This window comes from Pseudonaja textilis, chromosome 14, assembly GCF_049901715.1.
Source record: "Pseudonaja textilis isolate UNSWEBS1 chromosome 14, rPseTex1.2, whole genome shotgun sequence".
Lineage (NCBI taxonomy): Eukaryota > Metazoa > Chordata > Lepidosauria > Squamata > Elapidae > Pseudonaja > Pseudonaja textilis.
Window position 1 is genome coordinate 11,380,750 of NC_142003.1, and position 22,011 is coordinate 11,402,760.

Consider the following 22,011-nt stretch of genomic DNA (forward strand, 5'->3'; position numbering starts at 1 on the left):
TTTATCCCTGAAAATGACAAAATTTGGAAAATCCATTTGCTTTATGAACTAAAAGTTCTGAACTGGCTGACTGGAATTATAGGGGCTGAAATCCCGCCCTTCAGGAGAGTACCAGGTTGAGAAAGACCCATTTGCAAATAAAACAGCTGTTCCTTTTTTGCTCCCTGGCATTCTGACAGCACCAAAACCAAAGCGACGGAGACTTGAAGCTGTGAAAAGGCTGGACTTTGGGCAGCTCAACAGCATTGTCTCTGAAGACTCACCCGAGGGTAGTTCAGCACCAACTCTTTCTCCAAATGACCTTTCTGAATACCTGGACACAAGGTGAGCTCATCGAGACTAACAAAACATGGTGGTTGAGAGGCGTTTGCTTCAGCTGGGCAAAGTCAGAATGATACTAGATCTGCCCTCGTAGGAAGTGTGTGGAGTTTCCCCAGTTTTCTGTCATTCCAGTGGGTCATTTGTAAGGTCCAAAGGCACCCCAGACAATAAATATAGTGTAAACATCGGTGCCTTTTTCCATCAAAATGATTTTTTTGACATAGGACAGTGATAGGATTTGAGCTATTGATAGGCTTCTGTACTGATCTACTGTTGACTATGAGGTGGCAGGGGACAGGTACAGAAAGCCATAATGACTGCCATCTAGTGGTTGTCCGCCACCTTTCAGTCCAGGTTTGGTAGCCCAAGACTGAGGGAGGTTAGTGGGCAGCAAGAGAAGGGTCTGGGAGCACATTGCTGAAGGAAGAGGAGTTATAAATAAGGTTGTGAAATGTGGTTTAAAAAAAACATGCCTTTGGCGCAGGACATGTGCTTTGCAGATAGTTGAAACTACATTGCTTCTCATGACGAACCAAATGAGTTATAGTCTGGTTTCTTCACTAGTTTGAAGAAGCCTGACTTGACCCTGGGCTGCCTTTTCAAAGCTTTGGTAAGTGCTGTTCTTCTTTCCTCGCTCTATAATTGGGTAGGAATTCAAGACCTGATGTTGCAGATCAGGGGGAAATAAGTGACATAGTCCTGCTGCATGCCACGCCTCCAGGAAAGAAGGAACCTGGGAAGATCCTCAAACGTCCACCCATCCTGCAAGACTACATCAATGTGACCTCTACTAATGGCACACGAGTCTTCATGGTTGTGAAGGAGGATGCCATGGCAATGGAGGTACCAATTGAAGAAGGGCTTGAGTTTTTGTGTGGTCTTTTTCCGCTTGCCTGGAATGTGGGGGGACAGGTGGGAAGTGGGTCACCCCTTGCTATACTCATTGGAATGCTTTGTCTGGTTTTGCAGTTTGCCAGCTCTGTTAGTTGGAAGAGACAGAGACCACTTCACCTTCTGGGTGTCCCATTTGCCTACCTAAAAGAACAAGCATGCAAAGAGGTATATTTCTTCTCTACTGCCTTCCCCTTCCCCCAAAGCAAAATCTTGCCTGTTTCACCCCCTCTGCCTGGTTCATCTGACTTTTGCATCGGCTTTTGGCAAAGATGCAGCAGTTTGTATTGTTTGCGCATGAAAACTCCAGATCCAGCTTAATGTCAGCTATCCCGCTCAGTCATCTAGCAAAGAAAGACTACTGGCCCATTGTTTCACCAAGAGTATACTTTGGTAAAGCTTCAGTGGTTGCAGAAGTAGCGAGGCTGGATCTGGTGTTTTCACGCTCAAGCAGTACAGTTCACTTCTTTTTACCCGGCCATCCCTCTGTTATCAAGTAATGTCCAATTGGGTGCTTGGATATTGTTTGGGTAACAGACATTCAGTTTGTGGGCTTTCCAATTCTGCATACCAGTACTAATGGTGACTTTGGGCTGGCTGGTGCTTCTTACGCTTTGGGCCTACACAGCTTAGTTTCCCGCCCTCCCTTAATTTCTTCCTGCATTCCAATCCCCACCCCCTTGCTAATATCAGACCGTCAGCTGTCGATGCTTGTCTAGCAGAATGGCAGTCATGACAGTAAGTTTTTTTTTAATTAGTGTGGTATAAGTTCAAACCTGTTTAATTATAATTAACCTGAGATTAGCATATCTATGTTAAGATTTATTTGCAGGTTCTGTATTCATTCTAATCTAGGTATTCTGAGCAACATACTGTATACAATCAAATAAAGAGATGATAAATGAAACTTAAGATTAATCAAAAACTCCAAAACATTCAAATCTCCATAATCAACTTGGGTTAAAAGCATGAGGGATGGGGTTTGGTGGCGGCTGGGAGCAGGGAAGCAGGAGCTATGAGAGCTGAGGGTGTACAACACTAAAAGCACAGATGACCCACAGGACTGTTTTCCTCAGCCTGTAGGGGAAAGGTGTCAAATATAAGCCTGAAGGCAGCCAGCAGCCCACAAAACACCTGTGTGTGCAACCTGAATCAGATTAAAGTTCAACTGTGAAATATTTACCAACATGAAATAAAACATAAATATTATTACATTTTAAAAACTGGGCTTACAAGGAGTCCTCCTGCACAAGCTCACTGCTTCCGTTTACTTTCAGCAATGAAAATTGCTTGCTAAGCAGGATTCCCTCCTCCTGCACTGCCCTTGCTGCTGCAATTAAGCTGAGGCAAGGAGCTTGTGTCTTTTTCCTGGACAGCAGCGGAACATATCAATTCTTAAAAAGAATCTGGCCTTTTAAAAAAAAAGAAATGTATTTTTTTATTTATTTCCATTTTTATGCCTCCCAATTTTCATAGGCTCTAGAATGTCCATCATATCCACAAAATATTTCTCAATAACTTTCTCAGAGGTTCTGTCATTTTGTGGACAGATGGCTCTCATCCAGTCTTCCCTCAGGCACCAATTTTCATATAAGTCCACTAATTTGTCCTTAAATCCATTATAAAATGTTAATTTATCTTCAATTGGTGCATAAATTCCTAATATATCTTAGCCCCATTTAAATCAATTTTCATCCCCATTAAGCTACCATAATTGCCAGCCAATATTCGTTCTGATTGTAACTGGGTAGAATGGCAGCAGGGTGAGATAGGCATCAAATAAATTTAGCAATTCAATATACAAGACATTTCTCATTTTAAAGTATGTATGTATGGTATTTAGGTTTCTTCGGGTATTTTCCCACATCTTAATATTTGTGATTATACCGACGTTTCGGCAGAATCTCATCTGCCATCCTCAGGCTTGTGTATTGGGTTCTTTTTAATTGTGTATGTTAGGCTTGGCAGCCGGTTTTTGTTTGAATTTGGTGCTGGCTTTCTGCTTTATTTGAATGGTTTTTTTCTCATCCTGATTGGCTGGGAGTCTAGGTCAGGATAAAGAAAAAACTCTTCTAACACAGCATGAGGCTAGCCCCAAATTTAAAACAGAAACGGCTGTGAAAGCCTGACACACAAACAACCCAATACACAAGCCTAATGATGGCAGATGAGATTCTGCCAAAATGTCGCTACAACTTTAAAAGCACAACTATAATGACGTGGGAAAATACCCGAACAAAGCTGAATACCATACATATAAATACCTGCGAAAACTTAAGCAAACACACACACACACACACACACACACACACACCAGTTCTTAGTTCTTATTCCTATCAATAAAAATAGACGAAAGTGCTATTTCTTAAAAATCAATGTACAGCCCAAGGGGACTTTGTGTGGCCTCCATTTCTACTTCACTGAGGTTAAGAAACACTGCAGGAAGGCAGATGTTTTAAAGCTTTTTCATATTGTAGAACTTGTTAGTTTCAAGTAAAAAATCCTATAACCATGAGACAAAATCTAGTGTTAGAAAACTGGCAATAAAATGCTCCTTGTCAGGTAACTATTAATCCTGCATGTCAAAAGCAGTTTTACTGCAATGTGAGTGTTATGGGTTCTCTTGCTTAATATCTATATAGTTGCTAATTATACCTGATGCAGATAGGCAATTAATGGAATAGACAATTCATTTCATTGGAGAATGGATCGCATCAAACCTCTAGCTTCTATTCTGATTGGAGAGACTTTAACATGAAGGTGGGTCCAAAGGAATCTACTTGGTATGTTAAGGTTTGTGGCTATCCACCCAAGGATGATGAGAAATTCTCCTTTTTAATAAGACTTGCTGAGGATAAAAATGTAATTTTTTTTAAACAAATTTTATTCAGTTTTTCACATTAAAAACAAAAATCTCTTTTTACTGGACAACATATTTCTGGCTCTTCACCTTTACATACAAATATGACAGCAATTATACATTCGTATGCATACTTAATTCTATTATTACCTTTTCCATTCCAAATTTTCAGTAAGGAGAGAAACAAACACATTAATTCTAGCCTCTTTCATTAATCTCAATCGAAACATCTTTTTGTTTCATTTCAATCATTTCAAATATAATCCTTTAATATTTATTTTAAAAATAAAGATAAACAATATGTGTTTGCCTAATAATAATAATGGTTACCAATGTCTCTCCTTGCTTTTTTTTTTTTTAAATATAGTTTATTAATTTTTACAATTAAAACCAGTCACAATACATACACAAATAAGCAAAAGAAAGAAAGAAAGAAAAGAAAGAAAAGAGAAGAGGAAGAGAGGGAAAGGATTTTAAGAAAAGAAAGAAAGAAAGAGGTTACAGGATTAAAAGTATTCTTATTTTAACAGTTTGCAAGATCTTCTTTTGTTTTCATCACCTTAACTTGTGTCATATAACCACACCTGTTTTTAACTTATATCGCTACCTCGTTATTATGTATTGATACTTTTCTTTTATGCCTTATAATATATTATTTATCTTTGGTCAATCCAATTATACCAACAATTCCAGCTGTCATAGTATAGTGAAGTGTCTTTGTTTTTTAGCGCCAAAGTCAATTTATCCATTTCTGCGCATTTTGAGATTTTTTCAATAATCATTTCTTCTGATGGAATTTGGTGTTGTTTCCAATGTTGAGCGAAGGCTAATCTGGCGCTGTTAAAATGTGTATTGTTATGTATTTGGTTTTTGGAAATTTGCTTATCAAAAATCCCTAGTAGGAAGGACTCTGGTTTGTATTCGATCTGCTCTTTGGTGATTTCTTCCAACCAAGTTTTGATTTTCTTCCAATACTTTTGGGTTTCTGCACAGGACCACCACATATGGAAAAAGGTTCCTTCTTTTTTCCTACACTTCCAGCAATGCGAACTCATGTTGGGGTGCATCTTCGCTAACCTCGAAGTGGGGAGATGCCATCTATAAAACATTTTATAAAGATTTTCCTTGTATGCTGCCGATTTGGTAATCTTATTGTTTCTGCCCCAAACTTTCTCCCATTCCGCTAATGTGATGCTGCGCCCTACGTTCTTACTCCAAGCAATCATATTTCCTTTTACGATTTCTTCTTCTAGTTCTGTTTCTAATAAGTAGTTATAAAATTTTGTTATGTTTTTTTTATTTGATCCTAATAAAATTTTATCTAACTGTTGCAGTTTGTTATTAATTCGAATTCTTTTTGTCTTGTTTATATCTGCTTTGAATCTGAAGATAAACCCATTGATCAATTTTATGTCCTTGCTCTTGAAGATCCAGCCTCGGTTTCAAATTTCCTTGTGGGTCTAATAAGTCTTTGTATTTAATCATTTTGGTAAGCTCCAAATTGTTTGGGTGAATCATTGCCTCCATTGTTGAAATCCATACTGGTACTTTTGTATAATGTTTTTTCCTTATTTTCCTCCAAATTGTTAATAGTGCGTCTCTAATTAAATGTCTATGGAAATATTTTTGACTGGTTTTCCCTACGTCCCATAGAAAGGCGTGCCACCCCCTTTGTAAATCATGGCCTTCTAGAAATAGTATTCTTTTATTGGTTAAATTCACCCAATCCTTCAACCAAACTAATGAGGTGGCCATATGGTATAACTCCCAGTTTGGAAATGCTAACCCTCCCTGCTCTTCATATCCTGCATTGCTTTTACATTTATTCTGGGTTTTTCCTTGCCAAATAAATTTCAGGGTTGTTCTATTGAGTTCTTCAAAAAACTTTTTATGTAATTTAATTGGGATTGTTTGGAATAAATACAAAAATTTAGGGAGAATGTTCATTTTAATAGTAGCAATTCGGCCTAGTAGTGAAATTTGAAGTTTCCCCCACGATTCTAAATCTTTCTTTACCTGATGTATCAGTTTATCATAATTGTTTTCTTTAAGTGTCTTACAGTGGGGTTAGCCAAATTCCTAAGTATTTCACTTTCTTTGTCACTTGTATCTGCATTATTTCTTCTAGTTCTATTTTCTGTTTTTCTGTTAGGTTTTGGTCATTAATTTGGTTTTTTTTTGTTTATTTTAAGTCCGCTACTGCTCCAAATTTCTCTAATTCACTCATCAATTTTGGTCCCCTGTCTTTTGGTTCTTCAAGGAAGAAAATCATGTAATCATAAGCGCTTGCAATTTATATTCCTCTTTCTTAACTGTTAATCCCTTTATATCTGAATTCACGCCTAATTCGTGTTAATAATGTCTCTAATGCTAATATGAAGAGCAGGGGAGAGAGTGGGCAACCCTGTCTCACTCCTTTTTCTATCTTTATTAGGCGGGTGCATTCCCCATTCACTATTATATTAGCTTGTTGTGTGTCATATATAGTTGTTATAATATTTTCAAATTTGGTACCCAGATTCAAATTATAAATTTTTGAATTAAAATTGCCAATTCAAATTATCGAAAGCTTTTTCTGCATCTAGAAACATGAGTGCTACTTGTCTCTCTGGGTGGGCTTCATAAAATTCTAGTACGTCTAATACTATTCTTAGATTATTCTTTATTTGCCTAGTTGGAAGGAATCCATTTTGATCTTCATGTATATACAAGTTTAGCAATCTTTTTAATCTGTTTGCTATAATAGAAGTGAATATTTTATAATCAGTATTTAAGAGTGAAATCGGCCTGTAATTGTTTATATATCTGGGATCTGTATCCTCCTTCGGGATCAGCGAGATCAGTGCCCCCTCCATGAGTCCGGCATCCTAGCTGCTAGTAAAACGTCATTAAAAACTTCCACCATAAGTGGTCCGATTTGATCTGCTATTGCCTTGTACAGCTCCCCTGGGATCCCGTCTGGGCCCGGGTTTTATTATTTTTCTGGCTCTCTATTGCTGATTTCAATTCCGATTCAGTAATGTCTTTATTTAATAGTTCAGCCATTTCTTCCCCAATTGCCTTATCCTTTACTTCATCTAGATAATTCCTTATTCTATCTTCACTGACATCCTCTCTTTTGTATAAATCTTCAAAGTATTTATGAATGATTTCTTTTTCTGTTCTATTTCCTGGTATGTATCTCCTTTGCTATCTATTAACTGGTATATCAGTCTCTTCTCTTTCTTTTTTTTTCAATTTATAAGATAGCCATCTTCCTGGCTTGTTGGCATGTTCAAAATAGATTTGTCTAGTTAAGTTCAAATTCATAGTCATTTTCTCTTGATCAATTAAATTCAGTTTGTGTTTGACTATACTTATCTGATTTTGCAGTTTGGATTCTTTTGGGTTATTTTGTAGAAGGGTTTCTAGCTCCTTAATTCTCTGTTGTAATTTGTTTTGTTGGGAATATTTTTCCTTGTTTCTCTTAGCATTATAAGAGATTGTTGTGCCTCTTATAACCGCCTTCATCGTATCCCAGACATTTTGTTTCGTGGTTTCTCCGTTATCATTTTCTTTAATAAAAAAAATCAATTCCTCCTTTAATTTATTAATATATTCTTTCTCTCTTATTAATTGAGTGTTTAAGGTCCATCTTTTCTTTGGTTTTGCCCTGCCCTTCCATATTACCTGTATTGGATTATGGTCTGCCCTTTCATTAGGCAAAATTTCCACTTCTTTTGTCTCATTTGCTATCTCTCCACTCATCCATGCCATATCAATCCGTGTCCATGTTTGGTGGGGATTTGAATAAAATGTAAATTGTCTTTTTCAGGATGTAATCTTCTCCATATATCTGTCAGATTTAGCTCTTTCATCATTTCCCTACAAATCTTGGGGAGCTCTCTCTTCCCCTTTTTATTCTTCCCGGCATTACTGTGATCCTTTTGGAAATCAGCAATGGAGTTGAAGTCCCCTACCATACAAATATTTCTTTTTGCAATTCAACCAATTTTCCATATAGGTGTTTAAAAACTCTTTTGGTCTCCATTTGGGGCATATATTACTACTAAAAGAATTGGAATATCATTAATCCAGATCTGCAAACCCAGAGTCCTTCCTTCTAAGTCCGACCATATTAGCTCAGATTTCAAATCCTCTTTCACATATACTGCGATTCCCTTCTTTTTCTCCTCATCTACTGGTGTGGTAAATAATTTTCCTAATTTTGGGCATTCTAAATATTTTTCATCCTTCTTCTTTATATGGGTTTCTTGCAGGCATGTTATATCTGCATTATGTTTAATTAATTTAGATAATATCCTTTTTCTCTTAATTGTTGAATTTAAACCATTTATGTTTATTGATAGTAATTTTTTTTCTTCTCCCATCTATTTAGTTTTGTTTTGCTCTTTGTCGTGTAACAATTCCTCTCTCTTCTTGCGCTTGTATTGATGTAGTTCCTTCTGTCTTTTGTTGTGGATAGGTATTTTCTTGGTTTCCTACCGTTCCAGTTCTATTTTTATGTCCACTGTATTCTTCTTGAAACTTTGTGTCCAATTTCTCCCTACTACTTTGCTCCTGTGGGCCCACCATCCGTTCGTAAAAATCCTGGGCTTTTTCCATAGTATCTATTTTGATTTTCCTCTCTTTCCACGACACTAACATTCCTTCTGGAATAAGCCATTTAAATGTGATTCTTTTTTATTTAAATATGCTGCCAGAAATTTATAGTCACGCCTTTGTTCCCTTATTCTCCTCGGTATCTGTTTAAGAATCACAATTTCTTTCTCTTTGTAGGTTATAGTTTTATCTCTTGAGGTTCTATATATCATGTCTCGAACACATCTTCTAGTGAATCGTATATGTACTTCCCTAGAACAATTGTGGCGTCTTGCATAATTTGTATTGACCCGGTAGACTTCATCAAACTCTTTTTGAATTTCATCTTTATCCATCTTCAATAAACCGGCCAGTATTTCTGCCATCAAGTATTCCAGGTCTTCTTCTTTTGATTCTGTCACATTTTGGAATCTTAGGTAAGTTGCTGCCTTGTCCATTTCTAGGAGGACAAGGGAGTCCTCCATTTCTTTGCTCATGCTTTTGAGATCTTCATCCACCCTTTCTAATTCCCTTTCTGTTCGTTCGGTTCTTTTCTCTACTTCTTTTATTATAACTTCGTTTTTTCTCCAAGGCCTGCTGCAACACCCCCACTTTATCCTCTACTTTGGAAATGTCCGCTTTCATTTCTGTCTTTAGTTTCCCCATTTCTTCCTTCAATTCATTGATATCTGCCCTTGTTTCACTGTGGTTTTTAATCATTGTTTCTTGCAATCTTGTCAATGAGTCCTGTAAAGTTAGGAACATTGCTTGGATATTAGCATTCGAGATGCTAGTTGACTTCTCTGTTGGTAGTGTTTCCTCTATTGTTTTTTGTGCCATGGGTGAAGTTGTTGTCAAAGTAGTCATTATTGTGGGATTAACCTTCCTACCAGATTTCAAAGCAGTGGTAGTTGTAGTAGTCATTTCCTTTAAAATTTGTTTTTGTTGTACAATATTGAATATATTATTCCAAATTGGCATTCAGTATTCTTAGTTCTGTAACTAAAATTGACCAAAATCTATCAACCTATTAAGTAGCTATATTCTTGACTAATTAGTAAAGTGTATATATTTTTCTCTAGTTTAACTTCAATATAAAGTAACCTTAACTATAAAATATATTACATTCACAGATAAACCCACACAAAGAAATATAATATTGGTCTAGAGAGCTCTAAGCTTATTAAGTAACTAATGCTTAATATTCTTACTGTCTCCCCTATATTCCCATTCAAATTATAACAATCTCTATTAATAATAACTTAACTAAATTAATCCAATATTTTAACACTCTAATATTTCATTACTAAATGTACATATTTATCAAGAGGAAATCAGAGGGGAAAGAAAAAAAAAAGCAAGCATATTTCAACATAGCATACCATCCACAAGTAAGAAAGAAGAGAGGCTATTTTAGTAAGTATGTACACACAGAAAAGGGTTGAGGAAAAGAAAAAAGAAAATTCCAAAGACAAGAGTTTTTGTTTCTGCTTTTTACTTTGGAAGCTTCCACTTCTAGCACACCGGAAATGGCAAATGAAGATTTGCTGAGTAACAGCTGCCAGTAAGTAATATTCCCACTCGTTTCAGCGTTCTGGATACTGCCTATGGCGTTGCTCTGTCTTTCCCCCCGATCGGCTTCGTTCTGCTTCTGGATCCAATTTAATAGCTTCAATCCAAATGTTAGTGATAATAGAGTCTTCAGACTTCCAAAATTCTCTTTACTTCTTTTTTATTTCCGACTCTCTTCTGCCTGCCAAGCTCTTTCACATTCACTAAACCAATTCTTTTGTAGCCGCTTCGTCTTGGAGCTCACAGCTGGCATTCACACAGTATTTAACAGCCTGAAATCAGTCTATTGTCAGTCAAATATCTTCTCTGCCACGACTCTCTTTCCCCCGAGCTTGCAAACTTTCACTCACTTTTTCTTCCCATCGGTGGCAGTCCGGACTTCGGAGCCTCCATTGTTAGGAGGCTGTTCTTGATCGTTGGGCTCTGGAGGGCTTCCTCTTCATTACAGGGGGGGTTGCTTTCCCCACACTGCAGCCCGAGGTTCCCCCACACCGGCACGGGTCTCTCCAAGACTCGAGCACCCCGAAAGATCGCACCAAACTCAAGAAAAGGGAGGCTAGAATCACGAGCAGAATTCTGCCCCTCTGACCGTCCTTGCCTTGCCACCGGAAGCCCTCTATGTCTCTCCTTGCTTTTAATAGTCTATATTAACTTATTAATTTAGTTGGTTCTTTAGTCTGTCATATTCCCTTTCCATTACATTCTTTTTATAAATTCTAGATTAATTCAAATTTTAACACTAAAGAAAAAAAAAACAAGTATAGGTTTCCCCCCTTTTACTGCTTTGAGTGTGACACCTCAATGATTAAAATATACCTTTATTCCCTCATCTTGATTCCCAATGAAGTTACAATAATAATCATTACATCTTTTCATTTGGATTCCGCAGCATATTTTCCCCCCTTAATTTTTAATAAGAGTTATCAGTATCTATATTACCCTATTTTCTAAATATTCTTAATTGCAAAAATATTCTTATTACCCCTTGTCAGAATCCCCCTTTTAATTCATCAGCCATGATCTCTGAAAAACTAATTTCTTTTCAACATTTTACTATTTCCGTATTTCTTTATTTCATGCACCTGTTTCTTACTGCTTCTCCTCCCCCTCTTTTCCCCATATCTTTTCTCATTCCAGTTTATATCCCTCTCTTAATATCTTCCTTTCCCCTTTTCTGCTGGGTCTTTCTGCCTTTCCCGACTTCACAGGTATTCCCTCTTTTGATTGCCTTCTTAAATCTCAACTTTTTAACCTTCCTTCTTTCCCCACTTCTTTGTAGTGTTCTTTGTGTTAATTGTCCATTTAAGATGGCTTCTCCTTGAGTCGACTCCTCCTCCTCTGAAGTTTTTTTTTTGTTCAATTGCCATTTCCATTTCTTCTAACACAGAACAAAGTGATTCGCCTCTTCCCTGTAGTAATTCTCTCATATTTTTAAGTTCCGTTTTTAATTCCTGAAGAGATATCATTGCACACTCTTATGTTTTATGATCGTTAAAGTCCACAAAAAAACACTTTTACTTTCCTTCTTTCAATTTTCTAAAGTTCTCAATTATTCCAGCCCAGGGTCTATACCAAAAACGTCAATCAATCCCACAGTCAGACTTTCCTTGGTTTTTTCTTTATTCTGGTTCTGCTTTCACTTTCTAAGATTCTTACTTTGTTTCAATATTTCTTTAGTGTTATATCCACACAAGTTCATTCAGAAACAGGATGCTTTCCCTTTTGTTTGAGCTCAAGTTTTTGTCAAAAGGTGGCACTCTCCATTATACAAAGTCTTCACCTTTTCCCCCTATTTTTTTATTTAGGGTTTTTCGAACCTCAATATTCCAGCACAGTCCAGTCTCCAATTTGTAAACTTTATTATTATTTTTTGACAATCTTAAGTCCAGCTTTATTTTTTATGCCTTTTTATTGCCAAAATATTTTAGTCCAATTTAGTTAAATCTTTAGTTCCGGCTTCTTCGTTTCCCAGTTCGAAGCCCCACTTAGCAAATATTTTCTTATTTTTATTCCCTGTCCTTTTGTAATTTCGCCGTTCACTTTTCTTTTCTTAAAAATTCCATGTTACCTTAAGCTACCTTAAGGTACTTTTGTTTAGTTGTATTGCCCAATTGTCCCGGTTCAGATGTTACCCACCTCTTTCTTCCCTCCTGCACAAATCTTAATCCAGCTGAGTCCTCCTCTTTGGGGTGGCCATTTTAAACCACTGCTGCATTCATCTTTGGAGGGGAAAAGACCAAGACCGGGGTGGGGGGAGATGCGGCTCCCCTCAACCTGGCTTGCGGCTTCCCCTTACTCCGCCGCCCCTCCAAGGTAGCTTCAGCCCCTAATCGTAATGATCGGGGCTCTCCAACAAAAGAGCATGGACCATAGCCGCAGAGAGTCGTGATCTACGGTCCATCAGCGAGGAGGCTCCGCCTTCCAGGATAAAAATGTAATTTAATTGGCTTTTGTTTAGTCAAGTTGCCTACCCAAAATTATATGTATCTGAAAATGAATCAATCCGCAGAATTCACTTATTGACAATAAATGTGATTGTTGCAGTTTGTTTATGCAAATTTATATGTAAAAGTTATTTGAAATTTGTAAAATTGATTATCCAATTACTATCCCACAAAATTTTCCCAGTATATAAGTATAAAGTAAAGCTGTTGTATTGTAAAGTTAATATTGCAAATGTACAAAAGTTACAGTTAGTATTTCCCAATTATTTTGGAGATCAGTGTTTTACTAAACAAGCGTATATTCAATGAATATGACATGATTGCTTTTCCCTAGAAAAAATTGCTGCAAGTGCCCTGGTGCATCCATTTTGCCCTTAAGATCCCACCAAAACCCATCCTAACGGAATCCTAAGGTTCTGGGAAGCGCTGTTGTTGTTTTTTAAACCCTCTTCTAAAGAACTTTGTGCCAGTTCTCCTGGCCTCGGGTCAGAATCCAAATGCTGGACATTACATTACAAGCTCTTTGCATTGACTCTGTTAGGTTTTTTCCCCATGCAATTCATTCTTCCATTTCTTGGCATACTCAGCTTGAAGACTTCCTAGTTTTGATTAAATATGATTTTTTCTATTACATTTGAACTGGGAACACTTGGAACAAGCCTGGAGCCACAATTCAAATTGTCTTTATTAACCAATATCTTGCAATCAGATTTTACACCAAAGATATATGGCTTCATACAAGGTCTCCAAATGTGGTGGCCAAAGGAACACACAGAGAGAGCTTTTGTTGCATACAAATTCAGCGATAGAATATTTTAAAACTGTTACTCCTATAGTATCCGGATGAGATCCCTGTTTAGATAACCAATTCTGTTCTATAATGAAGATGTGACATTTTGATCATGGAGGATAAGTCTCTCAGTTTCTTATTTTGTAAGGGATTGAGTTTTCACCTTTCACAAAGCCAGCATATGGTTTTTTTTATCCTCTGTATTTCAGCGCCAGAAGCAGATCCTTGAGTCTTCGGAGCAGCTGATGGAAGTGTTGAGCAGGTAAGCTTCATAGCTCCTCTTCTGGTGGCCCAGGGAATCCCTTTGCCCTGGGAGAGCCTTGGTCTGTATCGCAGTCACTCGGCTTTCATGACCTGATGCTTTCCAGCTATTTTGGGCTCTCAACTCCTGGCACTTCTAGAGAACATCATGATATAAGTCAAAGTTCTTTTTTAAGTATTTAAATTGTGCTTTTAGTTTCATGGGTTAGGGTCTGGTAGTAGCTTTCCTCTTTTTTACTTTTTTAAAAATGTAAATGAATTGTAAGCTTGAGAAGAAAAGTTACTTTTTCCAAGGTAAACTTCAGGCACTTTCACTGAACTCATGCCTGGCTTTTCAGGCTGTTAGTTACCCTATGGATAACTAACTTGGGAGTGACTTTTGGGGTTCACACAGTATGTTCCATGATGCTTCAATGAAGTATTATATTAAATATTAAAACCTGAACAGCTTCAACCTGAGGTGATCTCAAGGAAAAGGTAGATGATTAGTACTTGGATAAGAGACTCAAGAGGAAATCCCAGAGCTCTGGCTAAACCGGAAGGATGACAAGCATTCCAGGACGACATCAGTAGCAAACCACTTTCATAATGTTGCGAAACAAATGTACAGGTGTGTCCATGTAGCTTCCAGGAGTTGAGCTTAACTCAAGAGGATCTTTAATTATGTACTTCCAGCCTTCTGGAATTTCCAACTTCCCTTTTCCAGCTGCTGCTTATTGGCTCTTTCAACAGGCAGTCTATGGGGTAAACAGCCTGCTTTAAATTTTTTATTAGTTTATCAGAAAATAAAATACAAAGAAAATGAAAATAATTGGAAACTAGGGGAAGAAAGGGTGGGGTGGAAGGGGAAAAAGAAAAAAAAGGTATTAACTTCTGACTCTTTTTAATCACAGTAGAAGATAATAACATTACAGCCTCAACGATAATATGTACTTGCCATTTCTATAACAATCCTATCTAGTCAGCAAAACCAAAGTTTCATTTTTTTTCCCCATCACAAGTACCTGTCCTGTTTGGTTGCTGTGCATACAAATGACAGACCCAGTAATTCTACAGAGGAATTATTGAGTCTGTCATTTCTGCTTCAATAATTGTCTGGTTTGGTATAGCAACTAAATAGGACAGGTACAGACGTCAACAGATAGTTAGGACTGCAGAAAAATCAACCACAACCAGCTTGCCCTCCACTGAGGAGCCATATACTGCATAAGCCAGACGGAGGGCTAAGAAAAAATATCTACAGACCCCTCACATCCTGGACATGAACTACTTTATCTCCTCCCCTCAGGACGCTGCTATAGGACATTCCATGCCAAAACAAGTAAGACACAGGGACATTTTTTTTCCCTTGTGCCATCACTCTGCTGAACACTTAATTCTGTCAGTGTTGTCTTATGCCAAAGGATACCTAATCATGTAGTAGGATTGTATTACTATTATCCTTCTCACAGTTCCTATTACGTACTCCTATTGGTATCTTAGGACTATTACTAGTTGGTTGCATCTTATGATTTATCACTTTGTTGCTTGTATGTATACCGAGAGCTTACGCGCTGGAGACAAATTTCTTATGTGTCCAATCACATCTGCCCAATAAAGAATAATCTAAAAAAAATCCAGAAGTGGTTTCCAAATGGAAACAAAATTAGATGTTATTTTCTTTGAATGGCACAATCAATTTAACCATCTCATTTTTTTTCCTTGCTGTGGGAAATTATGTGTTTCTCCCTTTGAAAGAAATTCAGCCCTATGAAATGATGCTGAAATTTACCTCTAGATGAAAGTTGCCCAGGTTGTCTTTTTATAAGTTTTATGGGAGATTTTTTGGACAGAGCTGGACCATTCAGAGACATGCTTCTTGCTTTAACCACAACTGTGCATGAATTAGAAAACTGTCCTTAATACCTCTTCCTTATTTTTAGAAGCACAGGTTCACAGGATTTCCTTAACTTGGCAGCTGCTTGAACACTTGGGTTAAAACCTCTGAAATCAAAAGGAGTCTGCAAGATTGTCCAGTCAGCTGCTATGTTCTTTGTCTTGATTAGCAAGATAAGGATGCATTATGCAAAATGAGATGCCTTAATTGAGAAGGTTATATAGATCAAAGATAGCATTTTTTTTTCTTTTCTGCATTTTATACCACCAAATTCCAGTATTTCAAAGTTGTTTTTGATAAAAACAAAAATTAGCTGACCAGATTAAAACTTGAGATACAGAAAAATTGGGTTTAAAGCCCTTTAACAGACAACCTGGAGCAGAATTTGACACTGAACGTTTCCCAGGCACTATTTTTCAGCTAGATTCTCCTCCTTTCAGGCTGGGGGCTGAGGAAACTCAAGATGCAGCCCCTGGGCCTAATGGGGAAGAAGAAAGCAGGGAGAGATCGGAAGCAGAAGCCTCTGCCCAGCACACTCTCTGGGTTGACCAGTTCACTCCCAGGCGCTACGTGGAGTTGCTCAGTGATGATGTAAGTGTTTCCTTTTGGGCATCCTAGAGATCAGGAGTGGGTAGCTGGAAGCTCCGCATATCTTTTGGGACTACAGTTCTGTACTGCTCACCTTTGGCTATGCTAGTCAGCCTGACAGGCGTGGGCGGGTGGATGTCTGGCAATGTTGCCTCCCTAGACATGTTGTAGTGCAAGAGGGCAGGCTGGGTGTACTGTTCTCCAAGAGAAGCCCGGTGTTTTTGTTGAATTGCATATTTCCCTTAGGCTTCATGTGTTTAGTTTAGCTCAGTGATTAGTCTACAGACCATCTCAAATAAAGTAGTACAGAGTATTGGGATGTAACAGATAATAAAATTATCAAGTAAGATGATCCCAGAAGCCGACCTCAATTTGATCTAGGTAGGAAGCTCTCAGTTGAGTTTCTCAGAGTGAAAGGTGTAGGAGGGGTAGATGCAAAGGATATGTTTCCTTCCCACAATATGGAGATTGCAGTTGTATATTTGGGAGGGCAGTTGGAAACCTGCAGCATCCCGTTTAGTGTCTCTGGAGTGCCAGACGATGGAAACCGTAAGGTAAGGTAGCCTTCCACGTAACCTACAGGTGAGCGTAGTCTTATAGCTGGGGCTGTGCTGCTGCTGGGACAGGGCAGGACGGGGCGGGGGTGGGGGTGGGGGAAGGAGGAGGTCCTCTTATAAAGGTGGTTGGCTTTTGATCTCTCCGTAGAGATCCCGCTCCAAAGTACTCATCCTTAATTGGGTCCAGGAGGCCTAATGGGTACCAAACAATGTTTCCCAAAAGAGATAACACAGTGAGTCGCAAAGTAGCCAATACCGACAGGTTCTATCTTGGGCACTGAGTACTGGGAGCCAAGTTTTCACGTCAAAAGGCGTTGAATACCAAATCTGATTAATTTCAAAGCAGTTGAGTACCAAGGAACCAATGTATCCACGGGAGGAGCAGCACTGCTCACAGACCCAGCTTGCTTGCTTGGACTGAATTGCTTTACTTCCAGCTGTTGAAGGGGTTGGATGAAGCAGGCAGATGGAAAGGCAGAATGACAGCCTGCCCTTTCGTCCTCCCCCACCACATGTTCAGTGTGTGTCCTTTAGTCTGAAATGCTCCATGTGTCAGGAGGTTCAGGCAAGCGGTTTGGAATTTTAAAAATTAAGATTAAAAAAGGAGCAAAGTAAAAGCAAAATGGAATAGTATAAAATAAAGCAATAGAAGCAGTCAAGAGAGCTCATAACAAGGAGGCATTTCCTCATCACCATTTTTCTTCCTCCTACTTAAGTTTCTTGTAGTAATTAAATGTTTAGACCAACATTCTCCCATTTAGGCAGTTTCCAGAAATGTGAGTGTAGCCTGCATGGCCATGGTTGAGAATTCTGGGAGTTGAAATTTTCCAGGGTGGGAATCACTAATGTGGACATTCAGAACCAAAAGAAAATTTTAAAAGGACAGTGTAATTTGCTTCAGTAGGAAATTATTTCTTCAGAGCTTTGCAGAGCTCCCACAACAAAGAAAACAATGCTGGTTGCAATGTCAGAGGTGAACCAGATTGTTTTCTACTTATGAAAGCAGGCAATTTTGAATCACACATCAAATTTAAATGAGATATGCCTAGCCTGCCATTTCCCTCCAAGGCTTTCACTTGCAGTGGCGACTGGTAGGCTCTGGTTGTTGTTTTTTCTGGGTCACAATGTGTTGTGCATGTGCATATGTGCATATTTCAAGCTGTTTCTGTGTCACATGTATAACTCTTGAGAAGCACACTGCAGGCAGCATACATGTCTTAGTTGGTATCTTCCTTTTACCTCACTGGCCAAAATTGGTCTCTTTCTGATCTGTTTTTGGAGAACTGTCCTGCTGACAGAAAGACGGACGAGTCCCATGTATTATTATTTTTTCAATATTTCTTTGAGTGTAGAAAGGTCACAAGCCACCAAAACAAGGTGTGTCGTGCTTGAATAGTTCGGTCTGGTTTGTGATGTGATTTGTGTGTCCCTGGAGTTTCATCCACTTCATTCACCTTCATCACCTTTGACTTCAGTACACAAATCGGTGCCTCCTGAAGTGGCTGAAGCTGTGGGATGTGCTGGTGTTTGGGAAGGAGAAGCCCTGCAGGAAGGCCCCACTGCACTCTGGGACCCACCCTCCTTTCAAGCCTTCCAGAGACGGGGGAACCAGGTGGAAGACCAAAGCACAGGTGACAGAGGAAGTCTTGGAGGCTGAACTGGACCAGCACAATCGACCAAAATTCAAGGTGGGGCAGCTGGTCACTGTGGCAAAGACACAGCTGAAAGCCCAATCTTTGTCAGTCATTTTAAGCTTATCCATTCTGGACAAGGATTCCTATCTTGCAAGCTGAAAGTTGCCAGGGAGCGGTGAACTCGCAGCAAAAGTTAGATCTGAATTCCAGATTCAGTGGGTTTTTTCAGATACACTTCAAACAGAAGCTTGCATTGGCACATTTTACTGCTGCTCTTCCACTTCGCATCTGTCTCAGCCTCCAATCCAGGCAGAAAATCTTCTCCTCACAAAGGAGACCCTTGGAAATGGCTTCATCCCCTCCCTGCATAAGAAGGGACTGTGGGGCCCTTAATTTTGGGGTGTCAGTGAGATTTGGTACTGCTGGTTGGGTGCTGCTTTCTTTTTCTCTACCTTGACATAAGATTAAAGCTTCTTCTCCATTGTCATCTCACCACATTTTGCTTTTTTGCCTTCTGCCAACCCATTTGTTCTTTTGGAAATTTTAAATTGTTCCACAAACTGTTCCCCCTAAAAACTGATAGCTTTTAGTTTAGGGCACATGGTATCAACTTTCACACCTATTGCAGATGTGTTTCTGTGTCTCCCGCCTTCTGTCTCTATAGGAGTAATGCCCCTGGGCATCGAGGGCTGTAAAGGCTTCTTTGCTCAACCCTTCCCCCTCCGTACTGTTGGTTTTTTTTACACCATACTGAGCAGCAAAAAGTTTTGGAGACCCTTTAAATCATGAGTTTAAATCATTTTTGTTCTGCCTGTAGATTGCTCTCCTTTGTGGACCCCCTGGCTTGGGGAAGACTACCCTGGCTCACGTCATTGCAAAGCATGCTGGGTATAATGTGGTGGAAATGAATGCCAGGTACGTCGTAGTTCCCTTTTTTCAGGGTTAATGTGAGTCAGACAGAACCGCTAGACAAGAAAGTGGTGAGTGCTGGAACATGCTTAATAGATAAAAAGAATCTAAACACTTAAAACACTCAAATCAAACCTGTTTCTTTTCTGTGGTGTGTTGATCTCTGATTTGACTGCGCACAGGCACTGCCTTCCCTCAGGTCTGCCAGATATCCATGCAAGCACCTGCTCTCCTCTTTTGAGGTTGATAAATAGATCCTGTCAGGTCTGCCTCCATTCAAATCCCAAGGAAAAAAAGCCCATGGATTAAGAGAAGGGGTACTTTTACTAACTTTTAATGAACGGAGAGCAGCAAAAGCAAGGGAAGGGAGAAATCGGCTTGAAAGTCACCCCAAACCTCTCCCTCCTGGGTCCAGCCCTGAAAGACCAATCAGCGTCCAGTGGGATGAGATGGGATGCTGTGTGCCTCCAGAGGCCCAGGACGGCTGGCCATGGAAAAGGCCAAGCAACTCCTCTCCACTGATGAGTGCAAAGCTCCCTTCCAATTCTCACAGGAATACTTCACACCAGCTCACTTTCGCACCCCAAATGCCAAACCCCCTCCTCACTATTTCTGTGGCAGCTGAGGGCAAGCAAGCTGCAAACCGCACTCTGGACATCCAGCCAACATACACCCAAAGAGTAGGGAACACAGCATTGCTTCCCTTAGAAGGGTTTTCACATAACGGAAGGGAAAAGCTGCCCCACCCAAACTCTGCAGTGGAAGCCATGGCTGCCCTGACCCAGGACCGGATGCAAAACATCTGCAGTTGTGCTTGCTGCTCAGAACTCCATGTGCCCTGTGCTCAGCATCTTCTTACTCCTGCTGCTGACAAGCCACCTCCAGCCTGGCTTTTCAGGAGGCAACCACTAGCTGCATGAGGCCTCTTTCTGGGATTGTGACAGCTTCTTCATTATCGTTAACCCAGAATGTTCTTTGCAGTGATGACCGTAGCCCAGATGCCTTCCAAACACAGATTGAGGCTGCCACTCAGATGAAATCGGTGCTGGGGGCCAGCGAGAAGCCCAACTGCTTGGTCATTGATGAGATAGACGGTGCTCCAGTGGTAAGGGAATCTTGCCTGATTCATCAGTCAGTTCTTCTGTATTCTGCAATTAATAGCACTTAGCAATTATATACTTATATACCGCTGCACAGTGCTTTCCAGCCCACTGTAGGAGGTTTACAGTGCCAGTCTCTTGCTCACATCAGTTTGGGTCCTCATTTTACCCACCTAGGAAGGCTGGAAGGCTGAGTCAACCCTAATGATGTGAGAGCTTCATCTTCTCTGTGAGTCCCTTTGAAATAATTTTGGTCCTTCCACATTCTCTCACGAATAAACACATCTAGTCTTTTTAATCGCTTCCTCCATTTTTACAATTTTGGTGAATCTTTTTTAAAAGAGAGGCTTTATCCTCCACGTGGATGCATTTGCTCTCCCGTTTAAGTCCTAGATGTGGCCCACCTGGGGTTTTCCATTTTCCTTCCCTTGCTTGTTGGGATGAAATGGTTTTGAGTATTCCACACACAGACATTGTGTTCCGGTACTCAAATGGGGTATACTCTCTCCTCGTTTGGCAACTGCAGTTGGTTCCAGTGGTTGCTAAGCAAACTCCATGACTGAGTGACACTGAAGATTGCTGGTTGCTGCTGTCTCGTTTACATAAAGTTCTCTCATGAAGCAACGCTCCCACTAAGGCATGTGTTGCTATCAGGCACAGAAATCTGGGCATAAGTGTATCAGAAATCATTTTTATTACTGGGTTTCCCTGAAAATAAGACCCAACTGGAAAATAAGACTTAGCATGATTTTTCAGGATGCTCATAATATAAGCCCTACCCCCAAAATAAGCCCCAGTTGAGATCGTCAGTCAGACGGATGCAGGGGTGGGATACGACAGGGTTAACAACTGGTTCGGGATTTACGAGCTTCCCTGCTGGCTGTGAGCAGCGCTGCAGGTGTGGCTCGTTCAGCAGCTGAAGTTGAAAAATCAGGAAATAAAGATCAGGTAACAGCCCGGGTAGGTGGGCGGGCAAAAACATAGACAGAACCGGTAGAAACCCACCCCTGGACGGATGTACTTAGTATTGTATTTCCTAGAAAATAAGACCTGCCTGGGTAATAAGACCTAAGATCTTTGGAAGGAAAATTAATATAAGACCCAGACTTATTTTCTGGGAAACACGGGTATGTTTATTACTGTCATGCTTGCAAATAGTTGCTAACAGAAGTAGACACTAAATGAGGACTGGCTATTTGCAGTGTTAAGCAAATCTATTCATTTGAATTGGCGGTTTTTGCTGGAACAGGCAAAAAGCATTGTGAATTTGGGTGACAATGGAATGCTGAGACCAGCTTGTAGTCACATGACTGCAAGAAGGCACAGCCATTGATGGTGGCCCCTGGGGCTTTACAGGCCATAAAGCACACATTCAGTGTCGTCATAATTTCAAATGGTTGTAAAGCGAATGGTCATTAAGCAAGGACTACTTATACCACATGTGGGAGATTGGCGGCATATTGGTGGGTCCATCATCCAATATATGAAAAAAATGCCCAAAAGAATATTTAAATGGATATTTTATGATATGTTAAAGGAACAGTATAGGCAATAGCGAAGCATGCTATCTGCAGCCTGTTTAGAAATATATTAAACCATTTTGTCCAATTCTGGCCACCATAATACA

At 39.5% G+C, this 22,011-nt stretch overlaps 1 protein-coding gene across 4 annotated transcripts in view; it reads left to right on the top strand.

Moving 5' to 3' along the window:
* Window positions 1-22,011, top strand: part of CHTF18 (chromosome transmission fidelity factor 18) — a 40,376-nt gene that overhangs the window by 2,567 nt on the left and 15,798 nt on the right. For all 4 annotated transcript variants that reach the window (XM_087912527.1, XM_026703985.2, XM_087912528.1 and 1 more), the window contains exons 3-10: window positions 180-324; window positions 972-1,164; window positions 1,291-1,380; window positions 13,669-13,721; window positions 16,037-16,187; window positions 18,217-18,429; window positions 19,193-19,290; window positions 20,266-20,389. In XM_087912527.1, coding sequence (XP_087768653.1) covers window positions 180-324; window positions 972-1,164; window positions 1,291-1,380; window positions 13,669-13,721; window positions 16,037-16,187; window positions 18,217-18,429; window positions 19,193-19,290; window positions 20,266-20,389 — 1,067 coding nt within the window. The remainder of the gene's footprint in view (window positions 1-179; window positions 325-971; window positions 1,165-1,290; window positions 1,381-13,668; window positions 13,722-16,036; window positions 16,188-18,216; window positions 18,430-19,192; window positions 19,291-20,265; window positions 20,390-22,011) is intronic.